This window comes from Notolepis coatsorum, assembly GCF_963971535.1.
Source record: "Notolepis coatsorum genome assembly, chromosome: 5".
Taxonomy (NCBI): domain Eukaryota; kingdom Metazoa; phylum Chordata; class Actinopteri; order Aulopiformes; family Paralepididae; genus Notolepis; species Notolepis coatsorum.
The window spans coordinates 126,840,766-126,862,452 of record NC_140169.1 but is presented as its reverse complement, the minus strand read 5'-3'; the positions used below and the strand labels follow the sequence as shown (position 1 = coordinate 126,862,452).

General features: G+C 40.6%; 2 protein-coding genes across 3 annotated transcripts in view; both read left to right on the top strand.

Moving 5' to 3' along the window:
* Positions 1-2,967, top strand: part of bub1 (BUB1 mitotic checkpoint serine/threonine kinase) — a 47,589-nt gene extending 44,622 nt beyond the window's left edge. For both annotated transcript variants that reach the window (XM_084315264.1, XM_084315265.1), the window contains one exon: positions 440-2,967. In XM_084315264.1, coding sequence (XP_084171390.1) covers positions 440-635 — 196 coding nt within the window. In that variant the 3' untranslated portion in view covers positions 636-2,967. The remainder of the gene's footprint in view (positions 1-439) is intronic.
* Positions 2,968-12,685: 9,718 nt separating this feature from the next.
* The window catches only part of znf292b (zinc finger protein 292b), a gene marked incomplete at its 5' end in the record, with an annotated part of 34,088 nt that continues 25,086 nt past the window's right edge, over positions 12,686-21,687 (top strand). The window contains one exon of the mRNA XM_084313802.1: positions 12,686-12,847. Coding sequence (XP_084169928.1) covers positions 12,686-12,847 — 162 coding nt within the window. The remainder of the gene's footprint in view (positions 12,848-21,687) is intronic.

Sequence of the window (21,687 nt, the reverse complement as noted above, 5' to 3'; positions counted from 1 at the left end):
TATTGATTAATAGTTTGGAAAAAACTGTTCTAATTGTTGTTCAGAGGAAACGATAAATTATTTTGCTCATCCCTAATGCCCTAAGTGTAAAACAGAAAATTTGTATATACCGGTATCCCTGTAAAAAGAAATATGTATGGACTTGCAATGGACTATGTTTAAGATTGCTTTTCACAAATTTGAGAAACTTTCCATGTGATTTTTTTTTTTTTTTTTTTTTAAATCGCATTGCTGTGATTTCAAATGACTGCTGGTATGAGTAATGCCTTGGCACACAACACATTATGGATTGTGTTTTAAGGTGGATTTCTCCTGCACAATACAAATGTGTGAAACTAATGTGTGAAACTAAATAATAATAATAATATCAGCTTCCTACTAATTTGCAAATGTTAAACTCACAAATGGTTCTCTCCTTCCTGTTTCTCCTAACCTGTAGGTATCCCCACAGCGATCTATGGGTGGATTTCTTCCACACGTTGTTGAATATACCAGACTGCCGCTCCCTGCCCTGCTTAGGTAGCCTTCGCAACAAGCTGAAGTCGGTCCTGCAGGAGAACTATAACAACAAGCTGCCGACACTGAAGAAGCGCTTGGTGGTTCAGCTGTTGGAGCGTGGGACAGTTGCGAGGTAGACTGTCAGAGGGTCATTATACGTAAACGTGCCATTTCCCATTCTCAATGTTTGATTTTAAAAGTACTGAGTAAAGTCTTTCCCTTTTTTTAATGAGGTTGATCCTTATTTATTTATTTATTGTGTTTCGTCAACCCTGTTACCAACATATCAATTACTTTGAAAAGGTTTTGAATCCATAAAGGTATGCTGTTGAGTGCACATAAAAATATACATTAAGATTTTTTTACATACCGTAATATACATGTTGTTGTTGCCGGTTTCATCCCTAAATATCATAGTTGACGAAGAATCGTATTGGCAGCCCATTACTAGCCACAAAAGCATATACTTTCGTCAACCTTGTTGCCTTAGTATGGTAACAAATTTTATTTTAACATATGCTTTTGTGGCAACAGGGCTGATAAAATGGGCTTGTCCCCCTCTTGTCAGACATTACATAAAATAATTAAAATAGGACACTTGTCTTTTCACCATCAACTTCATAAAAGGTAGATTATTTCACCTGGAAATGATGTAACTTTTGGAACAGTCCATTATCTCTGAAGGGGTGTTTTCATTCAAAGTAACAGGGTTCAAAACAACCTGGGGACCGGACAAAATAGTTAGTTTTCTTTTAACATTTTACACATTAAGAATAAAACCCATTCATGAGTAATGAAATTACACTTCAGGCTTTATACAAGTTGTATTATGATAGACTTAGACTTTTTTTGGGTCTTAATAGCTAGTCAAAGGGTAACACTTTACAATAAGGTACACAACTTGAGTTGTTACCAGGGAACAAATGAGAAACGAATGAGGACCCAACTTAAACCATTAGTAAACAAGCAGTTTTTAGGTAACTCCTAATACAATTTTATAGAGTAGCTAATGATCGTTAATTGCGAATAGACCCTTGGATATTATGTTAATGAACTCATTTGTAATTGTTCATGGGTATCTGTGAATTTTTTAGTGTTTTTACTTAATGCATAGTTCTTGGTTGCTTCTGAATAATGCGCTAAATGGCATTTAACTAATAACTAATCATTACTTTATTATTACCCAGCTATTAGTTTCTATTTGTATCTCCTCACGAAAATAAAGGTCACTTTAATCCTTTCACTGCCACACAACGGCGGAAGGTTAAGGTACTGAATCATTACTTCACAATTACCTGTCCATTAGTTACCCATTTTGTTCCCCTCAAGTAAAATGTGTGTTATTTACATGTGTCCCATTTCTCCACATGGAATGCACCTGATTGGATAAACGTGCCGCTAGTTGAGACACGCTGACATGCTGGTGCTCTAGTCTAGTGGGACATCTAGTGGCTCAATGTTATCTATATAATTTTCATTTAAATTCTCATCTTTGCCCGTTGTAAAGACCTAACTAATGGAAAGGAAATCATGAAGTAATGATGCCGTACTCGGTATGATGCACAATTATAGCGGACAAAAGATTGGTCAATAATGAACAGGTAATGATTCAGTGCCACACAGTCAATAACACAGTATGGTTCACCACTAGAGAAGACACAAATAGAAACTAATAGCTGGGTAATAATAAAGTAATGATTTGTTATTGGTTAAATGCCATTTAGCGCATTATTCAGAAGTAATCAAGAACTATGCATACGTAAAGAACCATTATAAGGATTCATAAATGAACAATTAATTATATATTCATTAGTTGTTTCTCAATCATTAGCTACACTATAAAATTGTATTAGGAGTTACTCAAGAACTGCCTGTTAACTAATGGTTTACTAGCAGTTAGTTTGTCATTTGTTCCTTGGTAACTACTAGTGTTACCAGTAAAAGTAGAAAGATAATACGGAGGGCATTTTAAAATGTTCTGCAAGATGCTTTGCACAAAAAGTGTTTAGCTCTTTAAAAGAGAAGTTCTATGAATTTTTTTATCTTACAAGACATGGAAAGTCAATTATAAAGTGTTTTATTGTTTATTCAGATCTACAGGGCAGCAAATGGCAAGTTTCCATATAATGACCCCAGAATATTGTAATTAATCTAATTGAAATTTGTTTATTGTTTGTGCTTGGGGCTCTGCTGATGAACAATGGTGACCGCCTATAAGATGTGACCCCCTGCCCATATATTGCTGGGCACCAGACAATAAACCCCCTTCCTTCTTCCTCCAGCGTTTGCCGGTGCCTCCCTTAGAAAAGGAACGTTGATCTATATACCTTCACACTGTCTTTCAAGAAGACATGTCTTGTTCAGGATCAGTTAAGCTCAGATTGATCTTCTTTTTGTTCATACTTCCATCTTTCTTAGATTTTCACATTTTATGCACATGAAAAATAAACCCTTCCTGTTCCAGCTTTAGCTGATGCCTCTGTCTCTTATTTGTTCCTCCACCACCTGGTGATATTATCTGTCTAGCATTCTGTATCACGCCAGGGTCGCTGTACATCCTACAATACATGGATTACTGTTAGATTGATCAGAGGTATTCCCCTAATGTTCAGGGAACCTGTGACTTCAGCTAGCTTGAAGAAATGGTGTTGTGCAATGAAATGCAGTCACTGAGAGAAAATTACACATTTACCCTGACCAATTTACCTGAGGATAAGAAAGCAGTGGGGGGTAGATGGGTATATGCAATTAAGAACTGATGGGTCAGACAAAACATTGCATGAGTATCTGAGTGGAAACGAGTTAGTGCAAAACCCAGCAGATTGTGTTTACAGAGGGAAAATGCCAGAGGTTTGAGATTCAAAATTGTAAACTTAGGGAAACGCCTTGTGAAGTTCAACTACACAGGTAGTTCAGAACATGTCTGATGTCAGAAGATGCAGTGGGCAGTGCCTAATCTATCTGACTACATGTACAAAACCCGATCTAAGTTTTGTAGTGAGTAAACTGTTGCAGTACTTTGCTGAGCCAACAGAAGAAGAATAGTTTAGTTTATTCGGATCCCCATTAGTCTACTCTGTAAAACATGTACTGAAATATCTGAAAGGCACCATGGGCAAAGTTGTGTCACAGGGACGATGAGAAACTGAGGCTACACCAACCAGTTATTGTGGAAGCCTAAAGTGGTAGTGTGATTTCATGGAAAATCAAAAAGCAGCCCACTGTTCTACTGTCCACAAGAGTATGTATCTAGGGAAACTGCAAGGTATTGACAGACGTCGGTACGCAACATACCTTATGGTATTTTTGGGTTTTTCTTACTCAAGAAATGTGACAATATGAGAGCAAATGGGAGTCAACATTATGGGATCCCCCTTCTATTGTTTGTGCTGTCACACAGGACTCAGCTGATGGACAATGGTGATGGTGACAGGTCAGCCTATAAGGTGCTCTGTATGTGGCATTTGAACACCCTGCCTCTATATATTGCTGTGCACCAGACGATAAACCCCTTTGCTTCTTCCTGTTCCAGCGTTGGTCTCAATGGGTTTCCACTGGATAAATAAATGTTAAATAAATAAATAAAATAATGTATTAATAATTTATGAATGTATATCTTTGAATGTTAGTTGATGAATACATTTATATGCGAACTAATACATACAGAAGGACAGAATATACAGGTGCAGCTCAATAAATTAGAATATTGTGGGAAACTTATTTTATTTCAGTAATTCAATTCAAAAAGTGAAACTCATCGATTATAGATTCATTACACACAGTGAAATATTTCAAGCCTTTAATTGTTTTAATTATTATGGCTTACAGCTCATGAAAGCCCAAAATTCTGTATCTCAGAAAGTTTGAAAAAGAAATGTATATAGAAATGTCGGCCTTCTGAAAAGTATGTTCACTCAGTACTTTGTTGGGGCTCCTTTTGCACAAATTACTGCATCAATACAGCGAAATATATAGACTTTTCCACGATATTCTCATTTATTGAGCTGCACCCTATATTAACACTTTCAGCGCCACGCTATTTCCCCATCTACACTGCCTGTGGCCACGCTTAAAAAATATGGTAATTTTCACGATGTTTGCAGAGCTATCTATATTCTATATCATAGCTATGGAGACAATACTATGGCTCTTTTGACAGTCACTATCTCTCGTCCAACATGTAAAAAATAGTACATTTCTTCATGTATACGTTTGCGTGTTATCCCGTGGTGAATATTGTATAGTTTCAGAGTGATCCGGGCTAATTCCTGGAAGCTGAGTTATGGAGCGCTGTGTGCATTTTGTGAAAGTCGTTTGCGTTGCTCGCCTCGACACAATACTATTTCCAAATCAAAGGTATATAATAGGTATTATTATGTTTCATCATGAAGGCATCAAAGGGGGGGGGGTCGTTTTGTGGTGCTCTGATCGTCAGCAACGGCATACGTTTTGGAGTACGTGACATGATCGATGTGAAATCATTGTAGGATCAAAGTAGGATTGACGTCATATAGTCCTTACCGTTGCTAGGAGGTATTCCAAAATGAATATTCCAATTGTCTGATCACGATTTCCGCATGCGCACTAGTGCTTGGTAAGCTGTATGCCCCGCCAACAAGCTGTGGGCCCCTCAAGCCACGCACAACAAACTGTAGGCCCCGTTCGCGTGAATACTTTCGACAACAAATGTTTGTTTCCGTGTTCGAGTTTTGCGCTCTGATTGGCCAGGTCATGTGACATGTGCGCCAATCGTGGGACGGCAAGTTCGGCACCTATTTCCGGGTCTAACAGCCTGCAAACTACCTAACGCCTAGTTTATCACTGGTTAAGCTTAGGCGACTCTTTCGCAGTTGGTTAGAGTTTGGAATCAGGGCAGGCGTTCTATCGCCATGCTCTAAGACAAATTCTAACCTTAACCAACTTCGAAAGAGCGCCTAAGCTTAACCAGTGTAGAAACTTGCGGTCCCACGATTGGCGCACATGTCACATGACCTGGCCAATCAGAGGCGGAAACAAACATTTGTTGTCTAAAGTATTCAGGCGCCCCGTTCTGCAGGAATCCCCTGTTGCCGTGAGAGGCTTCTCCGGGTCTGCAGCTGATTGGTTTTTTTCAAGTGTGTGCAAATAGGCACGAGTGTACATTTACATTTAGTCATTTAGCTGACGCTTTTATCCAAAGCGACTTACAAGTTCTGTATGACAAGTCATCAGGAAGGGCACAACTCTATCAGCTGAGTAACAATGTTCATCAAAGTGTTGAGTGCTACAGTGTAGGTTAGTTTATTAGGACAAGTGCATGACAGTAAGGTTAGTTAGGGTTATATCTTTTTTATTTAATTTTTTATTTCAGATCATGGTTGAAGAAGTGCGTCTTTAGTCGACGGCGAAAGATTGGACGGGTTTCGGCTGTTCTAACTGGGGTGGGTAGTTCATTCCACCATTGTGGGGCAAGGACTGAGAATAGGCGGCTTCTCTTTGATGACCCTCCCGGAGCTCGGATAGGAGTAGGTCTGAGGCGGCCAGAAGATGCAGAGCGTAGGGGTCTTGAGGGTGTGTAGTTAGAGACCATTGACCGGAGGTAGGCGGGAGCGGTTCCCTTTGCCGCACGATATGCTAGGTCGAGGGCCTTGAAGCGGATTCGTGCAGCAATGGGGAGCCAGTGCAGGTCCCTAAGAAGTGGGGTGACATGGGCCGACTTCGGTAGGTTTGAGATCAGGCGGGCCGCTGCGTTCTGAATGAGTTGAAGAGGCTTGGTGGCAGTGGCCGGGAGCCCAGCGAGCAGTGCGTTGCAGTAGTCGAGGCGGGAGATGACTGTTGATTGGACGAGGAACGTCCTTCCGACGTTGCTCAGGAGGAATCTGCAGGTTCTGGTTGTCGCTGCGATGTGAGCAGAGAAGTTCAACTGGTCGTCGAGGACAACACCAAGGTTCTTGGCGGTCGGGTAGTCCAATAGGCGAAGCAAGACGCGGAGCCAGTATGAAATATAACTTCTGGATACGCTAGCTGCAGGGGAACATAGCGTTACCAGCAGTTAAGTATAATTTCTGGGTACTTTTTACACCCCTGCAGATAGACAGTAGTTACATCTAGACATTTATGACCTACCAGATCTACAAATATACAGTACTGTTTGTGAGTACAAAAATAGTCTAAAAAGAGAGTATATACATTTGAGGGGGAAGAAACTGTACATTGGAGGGGGTGGGGGGGGAAACTGTACATTGGAGGTGGTTGGGTGGGGGTTGGGTATAGCGGGGTGGGGGGGGGGGGGGGGACTGTACATTGGAGGGGGTTGGGTTTGGACATTTACAGGGGCCAGTTTCGAATTGCAGTCTCCCGTAGGTGCTCTTTTAGAGAGGTTTTGAAGGTGGGTAGGTAGTGATTCACATTCCTTTACAGCTGTGGGTAGGGCATTCAACATTGTTGTGGCATAATTGCGAAACATGTTTAGTCCCTTGTTTGAGCCGAATCTGGGTTTAATATGATTTGTGAGGCTCCCTCTGGTGTTGTGGTCGTGGTATTCACTGACCTTTGGGAAGTATTTTGACATGTACATGGGTACCTTAGCCTTAGTGGTGTAGTGTATCTTGTAGACCAGGCCCATTGCAAGTTGCTGTACTCTGTCGTCTACTCTAAGCCATCCTAGGTTGTCAAAGTGGGCAGGGGTGAGGTGGGTTCTAGTAGTAAGGTCAAGCAGTAGTCTGACCAGTTTGTTTTGTGATGTTTGTAATTTTGTTTTTAGCGCCTTTGAGGTGCTTTGTTACCATGAGGTGCAAGCATAGTCGTAGTACCCTTGAATGAGTGCTCCTGCCAGAGTCTTCAGGGTATTCTTGTTTATCATAGAGGAGATCCGGTACAAGAATCTAGTTTGTTGGTTGACTTTTTTTATTACATTGGATGCCATTTTGTCACAGGAAAGATTTGCCTCTAGTATGGAACCTAGATATGTAATTTCATCTTTCCTTGTGACAATATTGTCACCCACTGCAACTGAGAAGCCGTCGGTCTTGCTGAGTTTGTTTTTTGAACCGAAGAGAATGGACTCTGTTTTACCCAGGTGTAATGATAGTTTGTTATCAGCGAGCCAGGTGCAGATTCTGCCGAGTTCCGAGCTGAGGGTTTTTTCAACCTGTAACTTGTTCTTGTCAGAGACCAGCAGGGCTGAGTCATCCGCGAACAAAGTTGCAGTAACAAGCTGACGACATGTCATTTGCATAAATTAGGAACAGTAACGGTCCTAGTATGCTTCCTTGTGGAACAGCACAGCTCACTGGGGGGGGGGGGGGGGGATAGAGTACCATTTACCGTAATCCCAATACCGTAGTGCACTGGGGGTGTGTAAGTAAAGCATGCCCTTGTGCTTGAAATTGATTGGTCTATATATGATCTTCCCCCAAATCTAACAAGCAAACAGCCCGTCAATCAAAGGAGGTTGGGCTTGTTACAACTTTAGCAAACTGAAATTGAAACTTAATATGAATGGAATGCAAACATTGTGAGAACAGTATCAAGAAAGGCCTATGCAAAGACGACCTTGGTATACAGTAGGAGATAAGAATCTCCTTGATACAGTATTTACACATTGTATAACTAAACATTTTAATGTTCTCTAAATTTAAATGAATGGGTAATTGTTTTCATATCCCAATGTGCATTAAATGTGTACTGTAAAAGCCTAGGGGACATAAAGCATTTGATCTCCGTACAGAGAATGTTACCCCCCCCCCCCCCCAAAAAAGAAATGAAAAGAAAAAGATATGTCTAATTCACTGGAGTTCGGCACTGTTAGACAAACAGACCCCTTATTGTTGACTGCCAGGAGACGTGGATCCCGGCTTTATTGTACACAATTGTAAATCGCGTGGGATTACTAAATGTTTACTAAAAGCTAAATTACTAAGTGTGAATGTGAATGTATGTAGCACCCAGAATCATTTCATGAGCTTTTCCTTGCTTAATACTCATGACTCAATCTATATTTTAAAAGACCAAGATTCAACAAATGGCTACAATCTTACTATTCAGTGCATGCATGTGTATGTTGCTGTGTCCTTAACACTTTCAGAGCCCAAGCTTAACCTTGATTTACCGGTTGAATGCCCACCATCCACTTCAATGTTAGTGTAAATAAAACGCCTAATCTATGTTTTAAATTATGGCTATGTGTCTAATCTGCCCGTCGCTTATCAATGACTCGTTTTCCAGTCAACATTGTCGAAGCGGATTGTTTTTTCATCGGTTCATTTTCGTTTGATAGCATTTTGAAAAGCCCTCGTTTTCAAGGAAAATATAAAGATTCCATGATAAAAGACGTTTACTGGAATATTCTAGAATACACAAAAACGTTGTCATTTTTCTGCCTATTTATGAATCGTTTTCAAATAAATGCTAGATTATCGATAGTATTATGTGTACGTATGCACGCTAGAGACGCGATCTGAAAAATCGATTCTCTGATTTCCTCATCAGCGATCGCGCACACACACACACATATGGCAAACGCTGAGATCTCAGCGAATACAACTCTGATTATCCCAAGACTGGTCAAATAGATTCCTTACCTCAGATCAGATGTTCTCCAAAAAGATCATTCCAATTCCTGATCGCCATTCCAAATATCGATCACGCTTATTGATTGAGTATTGGCTACTGTGAATATATATTCCAGGCTGATTCCCATCCCACGATGACTTCCAAGTTGAGCAGACAGCTTGCCAGCTCAAGGAGCCAGCTGGCTCTGTCTCTACATATCGACTGATCTGCAGTTACACAGGGATAGACGATAGGGGGCGCTTTTTTCATTCTGAGCTGCTGGAGGAGCTGCTGTACCAACGGGAGACTCGGTTGATGAAATATGAAATCAGATCGCTAATAAACAAATAAAACGATATTTGTCGTCGTGGGCATTCAGTGGGGGGCCTAATAAAACGAGTTATGTCGTCCGTGGCACTGAAAGTGTTAATTGACCTCTCATCAAGTGAGCCATACTTCTCAACCTCTACCTTGCTGTATTCGTTCTATGCCTCTGGTCTGGCTCACCTGCCTGTGCTGTGCTTATTGATTTAGCTAATGTCTGTGTCAATAGACCCTATAAGGGGCAGCATTCATCCATGTTCGTGGGCGACAGCTGCCACTGAGATGGTCTGTCGGTGACAGCTGCCACTTCAATGTGCTGTCTCTACCCAGTCCAGTGCAACGAGCTGTTCTCTTCTGCCTCTTTCAACAGTCAGCCGTGGCTCCTTGCACCAACTTTAAAATGTAATTGATTGATTGATTGATTGAAAACTTTATTAACAGATAGCAGAATGGGTACAATACAGTACAGCTCAATACAAACAACTGCTAAGAGGATGAAGACCAGAAAAATACTTTCGTCTTGTTTAATGCCTGTATTTTACACACTGTGCTACATGGTGTGAAAGACAAACTCTGCTCTAAAAGATCCTGTCCGCTTCATTATGAATTGAAAATGGGGGACCCTGATGTAAACAAGACAAAAGTCTTTCTCTGGTCTGCATCCCCTTAACAATTGTGTGTATTGAGTTGTACTGTACTGTACCCATTCTGCAATCTGTTCATTAAAGACCTTGACCTTACTCCTAGAACCCACCTCACCCCTGCCCACTTTGAGTAGATGACAGAGTACAGCAACTTGCAATGGGCCTGGTCTACAAGATACACTACACGACCAAGGTACCCATGTACATGTCAAAATACTTCCCAAAGGTCAGTGAATACCACGATCACAACACCAGAGGGAGCTCCACAAATCATGTTAAACCCAGATTCGGCTCAAACAAGGGACTAAACACGTTTCACAATTATGCCACATCAATGTGGAACGCCCTACCCAAAGCTGTAAAGGAATGTGAATCACTACCCACTTTCAAAAACACTCTCAAAGAACACCTACGGGAGACTGCAATTCGAAACTGGCCCCTGTAAATGTCCTAACCCAACCCCCTCCAATGTACAGTAAATGACCAAGTATGGTTTTGTCAATATTCCAATGTACAGTTTTGCTTGTACAGTTGTACAGTGTCCCCCACCCACCCACCCACCCCTCCTACCCACCCCCCCCCCCCCCCCCCCCCACCCAACCACCTCCAATGTACAGTCCCCCCCCCCCCACCTACCCAACCTCCTCCAATGTACAGTTTCTACGTCAAATGTATATACTCTCTTTTCTGGACTCTTTTTGTATCACAAACAGTACTGTAATGTCTATCTGTATGTCATGTATGTCATATATGAATTGAAAATGGGGGACCCTGATGTAAACAAGACGAAAGTCTTTCTCTGGTCTGCATCCCCTTAACAATTGTATGTATTGAGCTGTACTGTACTGTACTGTACCCATTCTGCAATCTGTTAATAAAGTTTTCAATCAATCAATCAATCAAAAGTTTTCAATCAATCAATCTCTGTGCCCATGTGACCAATTTGATCACAGCTTGTTACTCCCTCTAGTGGCACATATCCCACATTGGAATTTTTATAGGATTCTTTCTGTACAGGCTGATGTCATAGTTTATAGAGTTACCTCCTTTGTCTTGTCTCTGCTAACAAGCTCCATCCTCCTCCTCTTCCTGTTGTGCCAACGATTAAACTGCATCATTGCATCTTTTTAATTTAACTGATCCTCTTCTGTATTTGGGGTCTCAAGCCTTAAAATATAGGAACACCTCTTTCCAGAAGATTGAATTAGGAAATAAGGACTATAAATAAATACCCAATAAAGGTACCCAGACTGTAAATGCACAATATGTATAATAATAATACAATAAACAAAAGACTAACAAGGACTTTTATTAACTTTTTCGGTTTTTATAACTACCTGCGCTGTCTTGAGTGGCATTTGTACCAAAAATAAACACAATTTGGTGTCAGTGCTCTCAGCTATCTGCTACATCTCTATGTACCAAACCACGCTGCTGCTCTTTTCAGCATAACCACCTCCTGGTGTGCACTGCAGTATTGTGCGACACAACTCAGTCCTCTCACTTCCCTCCACAAACACAACCTACTGATAAACACACACACACACACACACACACTGCCCTGTTTCACTGAAGTGATACTGTGTAGCTTGTTGAATGTCTTTGCAACCACCTCCAATGTACAGTCCCACCCCCACCTACCCAATCCAATGTACAGTTTCTACGCCTAATGTATATACTCTTTTCTTTCTGGACTCTTTTTGTATCACAAATACAGTACTGTAATTGCAAATCTGGTATGTCATAAATGTATAGATGTAGCAGTACTGTCTATCTGTATGTCATGTATGTCATATATGTTACGATGAATTGGAAATGGGGGACCCTGGTGGAAACAAGACGAAAGTCTTTCTCTGGTCTGCATCCCCTTAACAATTGTATGTATTGAGCTGTACTGCACTGTACCCATTCTGCAATCTGTTAATAAAGTTTTCATTCATTCATTCATTCAACTCCGACTCTTGCTTTTGATAAGCTCAACGTTACCATCCGTAATTCATCGTTTGAAACAGAGATAGTCGAGCCTGATGATAGGAATCAGATTTGTACCATACGTGAGAGGAAGGCAGCGAGGATTCTTGGTCTTATCTTTGGGGCTTTTATCATTTGCTGGCTGCCTTTCTTTTTAAAGGAGCTCTTAGTAGGTCTAGAGGTTTTAAATCCATCTCCCCCAGTATGTGAGTTCTTAACCTGGCTTGGCTATATCAATTCACTCGTCAACCCTCTGCTATACACCAGCTTCAATGATGATTTCAAGCTGGCATTTAAGAAACTCCTCACACGAAAGGAGCGTGCATAGGCTTATGCCAAGGTTGAAGATCATACATCAAAAGGACACCAATAACATTACATACAGTAGTGGTAGCAATGTGATGTGTTGGTTTTTGCAAATAAAAATATAATTTTATCTGCTGCTTGTTTTACTGGAGCTATTTATACAGTGTGTGACTGTGCGTGATGTGCTTATGACAGCATGCATGAAAAAAAAACTGGCCAACAGAGGGCATACTGCATTGCACGGTTTCAATAACATCCAACCAAGAGAGATAACGTAGATTACTGCCTCTGTGATTCTCTGACGCAGTCGTACCAACAGGGGACTTTTTTTTGCATCAGTGCGTAAACATGTTGTCACGTGCTGAATACGTAAGCGGCAGGATTGGTACGCGCTGGAGCAGGGTGTGAAGATGGCGGACGAAGAGGCCGAGCAGGACCGTGGTACGGAGAGCGATATCAAAGCAACAATTGGGGCGCTTAGACAACGTTTGCAAGAATTGGCGATTGTGCTTAATGAAAGTGCAGATTCTCCCGTCCAGTCATCTTCTCAGTATTGCCAGGAATTCTGCCAGGTAAATGTTCCTTCTCGATGTAAAACCAGCTAACGCTAGCTACGTCCTGGGTCTCTAGCTGGTAGATAGCATAGGACGCGCATGATTTTGAAACAGGAGTAGCTCCGATGGGCGGTGTTGTTGCTGGGCCAATAGAAGTGGTAGGAATCGTTAAACCCCGGCTAAACGGAGAACCGTATTGCACAAATCAAACTCACTCCGGCCACCAATGTAGCTAGCGTAGCTTGGGTGCTGCTAATAATCTGGCGAACATTAGCTGCTCTTCATTTTGTGGGAGACAGTAGAATTGTTAATACTATAGCCAACTAACCTAACGGTAGCTACTGTTTTATATCTGAAATTAGTCAAATAAAGGCCCTGGAAAAACTGTTTCGTCAACGTTAGGAATAACACGCAATTAGGCATTCATAATAACACAATATTAACGACAGCTTGCTGCATATCCGTTAATTAAACCTGCGCTATGCGTCTTTAGCTTTTAACGAACGTTGTCGTTTCATTAACATGGCGTTAGCTGAGCTACAAACAAACTGATTCTGTCAGCGTGTATAGGCTTTCAGTTTCAGCCTAGTTTCGTGTAACGTTATAACGCCAGGCTAAGTATTTGGTGAAAACGTGTGTTATCATTGAAGGATTTGCCTTGGGCATTCAATATAAATGACCATGCACATTGCAGGCCACGACGTGACTATATGTTAGTTTGATGAAGTCTTTGTCCGAGTGTTTCTCTTTGGCATATTTTGAATGGGGTTTGTATTAATGTAACGTTTGAATACAGGATTTTCACTTTGCTGGTTCCAGGCCGCTACGCTTTGTTCGCGTCAAATTAATATGGACTGAAATGGACTTTAGTTCTCCCCGGCGACGGCATGTCATTTTATTTTACTTACTCGGAAGCATTTGATATTACCTAAACATAAAATCTGGGCCAACTTATTTATTTGTCAAAAACTTGCCCCGAAGTTGTTGAAATAGTCCAACGTCTCAATTTCAATGGAGAGTCTGTCTTGTTTGTTGTGCGTTGCCAATGATGATGAATCGAAAGCGACTTTGAGTGAAAACGAATTCTACGTTACAATCAAGATGTCAACACACCCAGTAAACAGACCGACTTTCCATTGTGATTTTTTTGTCAATCTTCTCCATTTGAGAAGTTGGACCATTTCAACAACTTTGTAGTAAGTGTTTTTGTGTTTTCATGTTCAGGTAATATATATAATGCTTCTGAGTAAGTAAAATAAAATTCAAGTTTCTTCACGTTTCTTTATTAGTTGTCATACAGAAGTACAGAATACTTTTATATAAAATGCATGACATACTGTAGCCGGGGACATTTAATTTCATTCTATGTTAATTTGCTAATTGTTAATTTGTGATATTAAGCAAGCACAGCATAGTACACAGCTGGGAACCAGAAAGGGGGGGGGGGTGTACTTTCTTCAAACTTGTAATTAATTGATGTCTATCACATGCCATCATATTCTAATTATGCTAAAAACATGTGAGGGGATCTTTTATGTTATTAGGAGAACAAAAAAAATATACACTGCTGCAAGCTATCTATGGCCTAGGAGGCTATGCATATGCCTACAGAGTACAGACTTGGCAAAATATTTGTATTTTTATTTTATATTTTTTTTAGCTTGAGCACTGCATAGTAAAAACCTTTTTTTTCATATTTCCCATTCAATCGACTTGGGCACTGTGCAAAAACTCTTAGGCACTGCACCTAAATAATGGCAGGGAAAATACTGGAATATTAAACAACATCTGGAGAATGGGCTTAGCTGTCCTTGTGTTGTATGGGGCAAAAAATATCAACACACTGCAATCTGCATGACTAATACACAAATCTCATGTGGAGGGCAGAGGTCATAAAGTATAATTGAGTCAAACCCGATGCCAAGATCATAAAAGTCTCTTGGAGATTCATGAGCATAAAGATCTTTACTTTATGTAATAATAGTATTGTTCATGCAACTACTGTATTGAGTTTGTCCTAAATTAAGGATGCACCAATACCACTTTTTCACTGCTGATACCAATTGTGAGTCCTGAACTTTCAGGATCAACCAAATACAGAGTACCGATCCAATCCGTTGGTCAGACTTACGTCATCAGTAAAATTATTGAGATATACAGTATATAATCAAATTGTCTCCATTAGAGAGATCGGACGTGCCTCAAGCCCTCAACTCATTCAGCGCCATCGCTTAATGAGCCAGGGGGCGCTAGAACGCCATCGCTTTAATCAATGGGGAGACTGCGAGATTTGCGAGTGCTTAAAATATATCTTATATTATAGCTATGGGTCTAATACACCCGTCGATTGTCAGTGAGTTGCCTCCAGTCAACATGCACAAAACAGATTGTTTTTTCATCCGTACATTTCGGTTTTATACCGTTTTGAATATGAGTATAGTTTGTGATTCTTAGTAATCCCAGGAAAAGACGCGATAATAGCGTTTTAGTGGAATACACTAAACACGTTGTCATTTTTCGCCTGATTATCTAATCTTCCTGAAATCAACGCTAGATTATCATTATTATCCTTCCTCGTGCATACATGAAATGGCCCTCGTAGCGCGGTGCTCCCCCCCACCGCAGCCATCGGTGAAAAGCCACACACACACAGACCGCTGCTATTGCGGTAGAAAGAAATATCAGATCAACGCAAGATTTTATATATAGAGTCCTTACCTGGTCTCTCGTAATTCAAAAGAAATAATCCAATTATCTGATCGCCATTCCAAATACTGCTCGTGGAGGTCCGTCCCACATTGCCCGTCATTGCATATGAGGGGGGGGGGGCAGCATCGCAGATGTAACGTTGTAAACGCTAGTCCTGTCGGAGTATTTAAACCCCGCCTGCACGGCTCAGATCGGCCCAGAAAAGAAACTACACATTTCTAATAAGAGTGCAATACCGGCGGCGGTATTTGCCCTTTTGCGAGCTCAGGCTGAACGGTTGGCGAGTTAACCTGACTTTTCTCGTGACTGGCGCTGAATGAGTTAATGTGTAAACATTTTTGCAAATCAAGTCACTTCGCTTTGATTTCTGACATGTGTGCCATGTGGTTCTTGGTTTCAGATTTAGGTATTGGGGAAATTCTCAGATACAGTCAGATGCCCTGTTTTACCCTGGGTTATCATGAGCTGGGCCTACTTAAATCCCCAAACATGCCTAATCGGGTATTGATTAGGCTACTGTTTGCTGTTTAAATAACCAATATAGTATCCTATGATACCTATATCAATGATTACGGTTTTTGGTGAAGGCCTATTCAATCCAAATGATTTAGACATTGGGCACGTGTAGCTAGCTAATCATCCAAAAATATCTTAAAACATGACAAGAATGTTGTGTTTTTGTTTAACTCAATCAGCGCCAGATGGCGCTGTGTACCCTGTGGTGAGAAGGCCACCGCTTTAAAGAATAGGAATACATGGCAGTTTTTGCAGGGCTCAAACTATATTATATATCATAGCTATGGATATTTATAATACTATTGCCCATTTGACATAGAGTATATCGTTCAATTTGTGAAAAAGAAAAAAAATCATCCATATATTCCCATTTTATACCGTGGTGAATATGAGTATAGTTTTAGAGTAATCCTGTCTAATTTCAGAAAACGACGCTATGCAGCAATATGTGCATTTTACTCAAAACCGTGCGTTTCTCGCCTGTATCAACAATCAATCTGAAATCAACGCTATATTATCGGTATTATGTTTCATCATGAATGCATGAAAGGGGGGGGGGGGGTCGTTTTTCTATGCTTTGATCGTCACCAACGGAATACGTTACAGGTTACACACACATTACACACATACGCTCGGATCGCAGTGAATGGATTCTTGGATCAACGCAAGATTGATACCATATAGCCCTTACCTTGACTAAGATGTACTCCAAAAAGAATATTCCAATTATCTGATCGCCATTCCAAGTATTGATGTTGATCGTGTTGCCAACATAATCCACCAAAGAACATGAACCGGGAGTGCTTGATTCTCTTCAATCCATGCGTTATAAACGCTTGTCCTGCCCGACAAGGAAACCCCGGCTCGGGTTTTTTAGATCGACGCACGGCCCAAGCCAGAGAGTTTCAAAGGATGTGCAATACCGTCCGCAAGGCGGCAGGCGGCGGTATTGGACGTTTGCGATCTCAGACTCCCAATGATAACACAGACTCCCTCGATGGATTATGAATGGGAATATCGAATAAAAGAAATAACAATAGAAAACCCGACTTTTCTCGGGTTTGGCGCTCAAGCGTCTGCCAGTTAACCCGATTTTATTCATGAGTGGCGTCCAATGAGTTAAGGGGAAGTTCTCAGATGGCAAATTGGGCTGAGTGTTCTCTTTTACTTAAACGTGATTAGTGCTGTCTGCTGGGCTATATGGCCAAAATATCCCATCACAATATTTTTCTTAATTTTGACATTGTAGTGGTGTTTTTTTCAGTACAAATAATTACAATGTGATATGACATGTTTTGTCTTTATCATGTAATACAATTGCCATGGTGTTTTTTTTTTCATTCAAAATGGTCAAATTGGAAACCTTTTTTGTATTTATTTAGAAAATATACACTATGTATGTGTTTATTTCCCATATGTGTACATTGCGGACAATGGTATGGTAAATATCCACACCTTTGTATGTATCCATGATGGTATGCCTTCATATTAACTTTTTCTATAGATAACCCATAGATTTCCAAAAGGTTTATTCATGCTGTAGGAAGGAACAGAAGTTTTCAACCGCTCTGCTCTCTCAAAAGAGCAGTCCTCCTTGTTCAAAGTCAGACCAAATATATTTTTCATTGTGACAAATATTATATATTAATAATAATACACTTTAATTGTGGCAGTAGTTACACAATTAAATTGTAATGTTGCCCTAACAATTTATGAAGACTGCCTCACACACCTTTTGTGAAATGTATTCTTGGTTTAGCAAGTTGTTTTGTTTGTAATCTGATCTTCGGGTCGCAACTACTCTACTAATCCAGCATAGCCAACTCTTCACTGTGACATTACATGACTGGTCTTTTTAGAATTTCTTATCATGCTGTTGGAAAGACATGAACAATGACTGAGTTCATGGAAGTGCATGGGTCCAACCCACCTTCACCTTATGGCACAGCCACACACACACCTCACACTGAAATGGAATTGGCTAACAAGTAGGCCCAACCTCTGACCCACAGAAATACCTGGCAGCTGTGATGTGTCACTACTATGGACGTTTGATTGATTGATGCTGATATGTTACACTGAAGATTAATATAATTCAGCTTGAGGCTAGCAGCTAATTGGTTTTCAGCAGGATCAGGAACAAGTTGACTTTTATTTTTTGTGTTAACCTGAGAGACTATTAACTACATATAGGCCTATATGTATAATAAATAAATACAATAAACAGTTTTCTTTCCACTGTTTGACATGTGCTTTAGTGAAGTGACATTGCATTAGGCTAAGGATTCATGGAGGCCAGGGAGTTTAGATTGCTGTATGTTACTTACAACTGTGTCAGAGTTGCTCGACCACTTGTGACAGTTGTGTTTCGAGGCTGTCAGATGAGAGCTTGGGGAAAGCAGCTGTCATAAACCTTACACATACAGTGAGAGGCTTGAGCCGGCGGTCCCTCCTCCCCAACCCTTCTTCCCTTTGGGTCCCCTTAACTCACTCAAATAAACATGCCCCCATCAATTGCACACACACACACACACACTCAGACTCAGGGTAAGCAATGTGCACATGTTAGTCATTATTCAGGGCAATAAATATGAGAAATCAGGGTTTAATGACATGGTGTGTAGATCAGTGGTCCTTGAAGGGGTACCCAGAAAAAATTTTGAAATATAAAAATTTCATTGATTAGAAGTTAGCCTAATGAGAGAACGTATAAGAATTAGGGCTGGGAGATACGGCCAAAATATCATATGACAATATTATTTGACAGTATTTTCTTTGATGGTATTTCATTACAGTGTCATATGATATAAATTTTTTATGTCGTTATCTAGTGATAAAATCATCATGGTGCTATTTAATAAAAAAATCTTTCTTTGACTTTTTTAACCCTTTAATCGCCAAGGACGCCGTAACACGTCATTCTCCGCCATGCGTAATCTGCCAATGACGCCGTAACACGTCATTGAGATCAATATTTCAAAAATCTGTGATGGCAATCATATTTTACCCGCGGAGTCTTGAGATCCCCTGTTGATCTCCTCTCAACTCTCCAACGGTTCAAGAGCACCATCTGGTGGCCGATCGGCGGATCGCCCAAACGGCAAACCGGAAACGGAAACTGGTGCTCATCCATATTCGGTCCGGTCACTCGCTATCGCTCGCGGGACTCGAGCTCGACACAATGGATAGCGATCCGTTGCCAATAACTCGATAAACAACATGTTTTGGACGTATACTATTATACAACCTGGAAATGGATCGCATATTTCAACATCCCATAATAGCAATCTTTTTGCTCCACACTCATTGCTCAACGGCCCGAGGAGACTGGGGTAAGTTTCAGCGTTTATTATTACCGTGTTCGATACAAACTGCTCTGATGATCATATCATCCACACTACATGAATCATCTAACGTTGGCCACGGAATTATAAACGACCCCCCCCCCCCCCCATCCGGTCAACATCAGATGATGAGTAGTAACTTCTAGAAGCACGTACATTTGACATTTTTTATCTGGCGCCGATCGCTATCAAACTGTATTTGATCATCAATATAATGCATTTAGGGCTATAAATCACGTTCTGCAGAATGCTGCAGAAAACGATAAAAACATATATTTATACTTTAGACCGTATTTTAGTATGAATATGTGAATGAAATAGTAGAACGTGCGGTCAGGTGGCGTAACGGAGATTGCGTTCGTCACCAAACCCCGGAGCGGCTAGATTCGCCTGTTCGAATCCAGCTCACAGCTCCGGGGTTGTCACCAGCTTGGCTGGCCGTTCACACTAATACAATTGGCAGTATTAGAGGGTGGGAGAAGCTGGCGGGGTGGGTCCGGGTCGTTGTAAACAGCGACTACTACAGTTCGGTCGGGGCGCCTGCTAAGCGCGGATAGGACTTGAGTGGGATAGTGTGATCCTTCCACACGCTACGCCCTCTCAATGAGAATCCGCGCTGCCAGGTGAAAAGAAGCGGTTGATTGGCAGCCTGGACGTGTGTCGGAGGAAGCACGTGATAGCCTCCACTCTGGTCTGTTCTGAGTCTCGAACCCATCCTTCTTTCTCTGTACCTTGTGTGAATTTATTGTTTTAGTTTTCAAATGCTCAAAGAGGAAGTAAACTAACCAGTGCTACCTATACTCATATTATTTTCTCTTAACATATTGAATAAATAATATTACATTATTGTCGTTGCCCCCCCCCCCCCCGTATATTATTTTGTCTTTTTTATAAATAAGAACCAAAAATATGTTTGAAAAAGAGTTACTTGACGCCATTGCAGCCTTGTTTATTCACTGTGTATCCATGGAAACTGGTGAACGCAGTAAAAAAAGTATGGTTTCCTTGTGCAGAAAAGATAGTCAGTTTACTTTTCTGATCACTACATCGCTGCATAACTTGTACATATTCAGACAAGCTTAATTTTGGGTTATTTGTGATACTCAGAGTCTGTATACTATCTGTATGCACCCAATTCAAAGTTATAGCTGCATTTTCTTTCAAACTATGCAGATGTCTGGATTTGGTACAAATTGAGTCTCTCGCGTCAGAGCTGTTTAGCAGGCTGTGTACAGGTGTAGAGACAACTGCGTAGGAGTGTGGTGTCTCCACTGACTGACTGAACTGTAGCCAGTTGAGAGGCAGAGAGTCGTCTGTAAATGGAGCCGTTTGTCACTGCATGGCTCAACTTCACCTCCCTTGCAGGCTACTTCTCTTCAGGTGAATGGCCTGGCACGCCTCCGTTTCTAATTAGGGCATCACAATATGGATTAAGTATCATATTGCTCTTGTTTTTTGACATATGACACGCAATCATATTGAATAATGAATAATACATTGTTTTATTTCTGTTTGCAATGTGCTTTTTTATTCTCTATTTAGAGCACTTTCAGTAGCTGTACAATGTAAGGTTGTAAGAGAATTTCTCATTGGACTTCCCATTAATGACCAATTTCCTCATTACCCTTTTTTTTTTTTTTTATTATTTATCCAGGCAAGCAATTAAGAACAAATTCTTATATACAAAAGCAGCCTGATCCATACCTGCTTCTTGTTCCCACTACTTTACTAATTTATTGTGTGTATTTCTAGAAGGACATTACACATTCTCACATAGCAGCCTTTCCAATATAGATATTGTGTTCTTTCACATTGCAATATTAATTTGACATATTGTTCAGCGCTAGTATATTCAGTATTGGCTAGCAGGAGTGTTGGCGAATAGACTATGAATGGACAATGTTTCAATGTGATATATCGTGTATCTTTTTCAATATCGAATTGCGTGATACACTTTTGCTGTCAATCGATGTTAAAAAGCAAAGAGTAAGTCGGATCTCACAAAATTACTTCTGAAATGTTTGTAAATGTCAGGTGAAAATTAATGTTAAACATTGATACGATTATCTGTGATTTGCTTTGCTTGCCTAAGAATGCCTATGACTATCAGATATTATGCTATATATTGATATTGGGGGGGAAAAGGGCTTCGGAATATTGTGATGATATTTATATTTTTCATTTTGCCCTGCCCTAACTACATTAATTTTGTATCATGCCTCTCATACCAATATGATGCAATTCCACAAACACAACTTATTGGCCACGATTGTCACTGTCATTTGATTA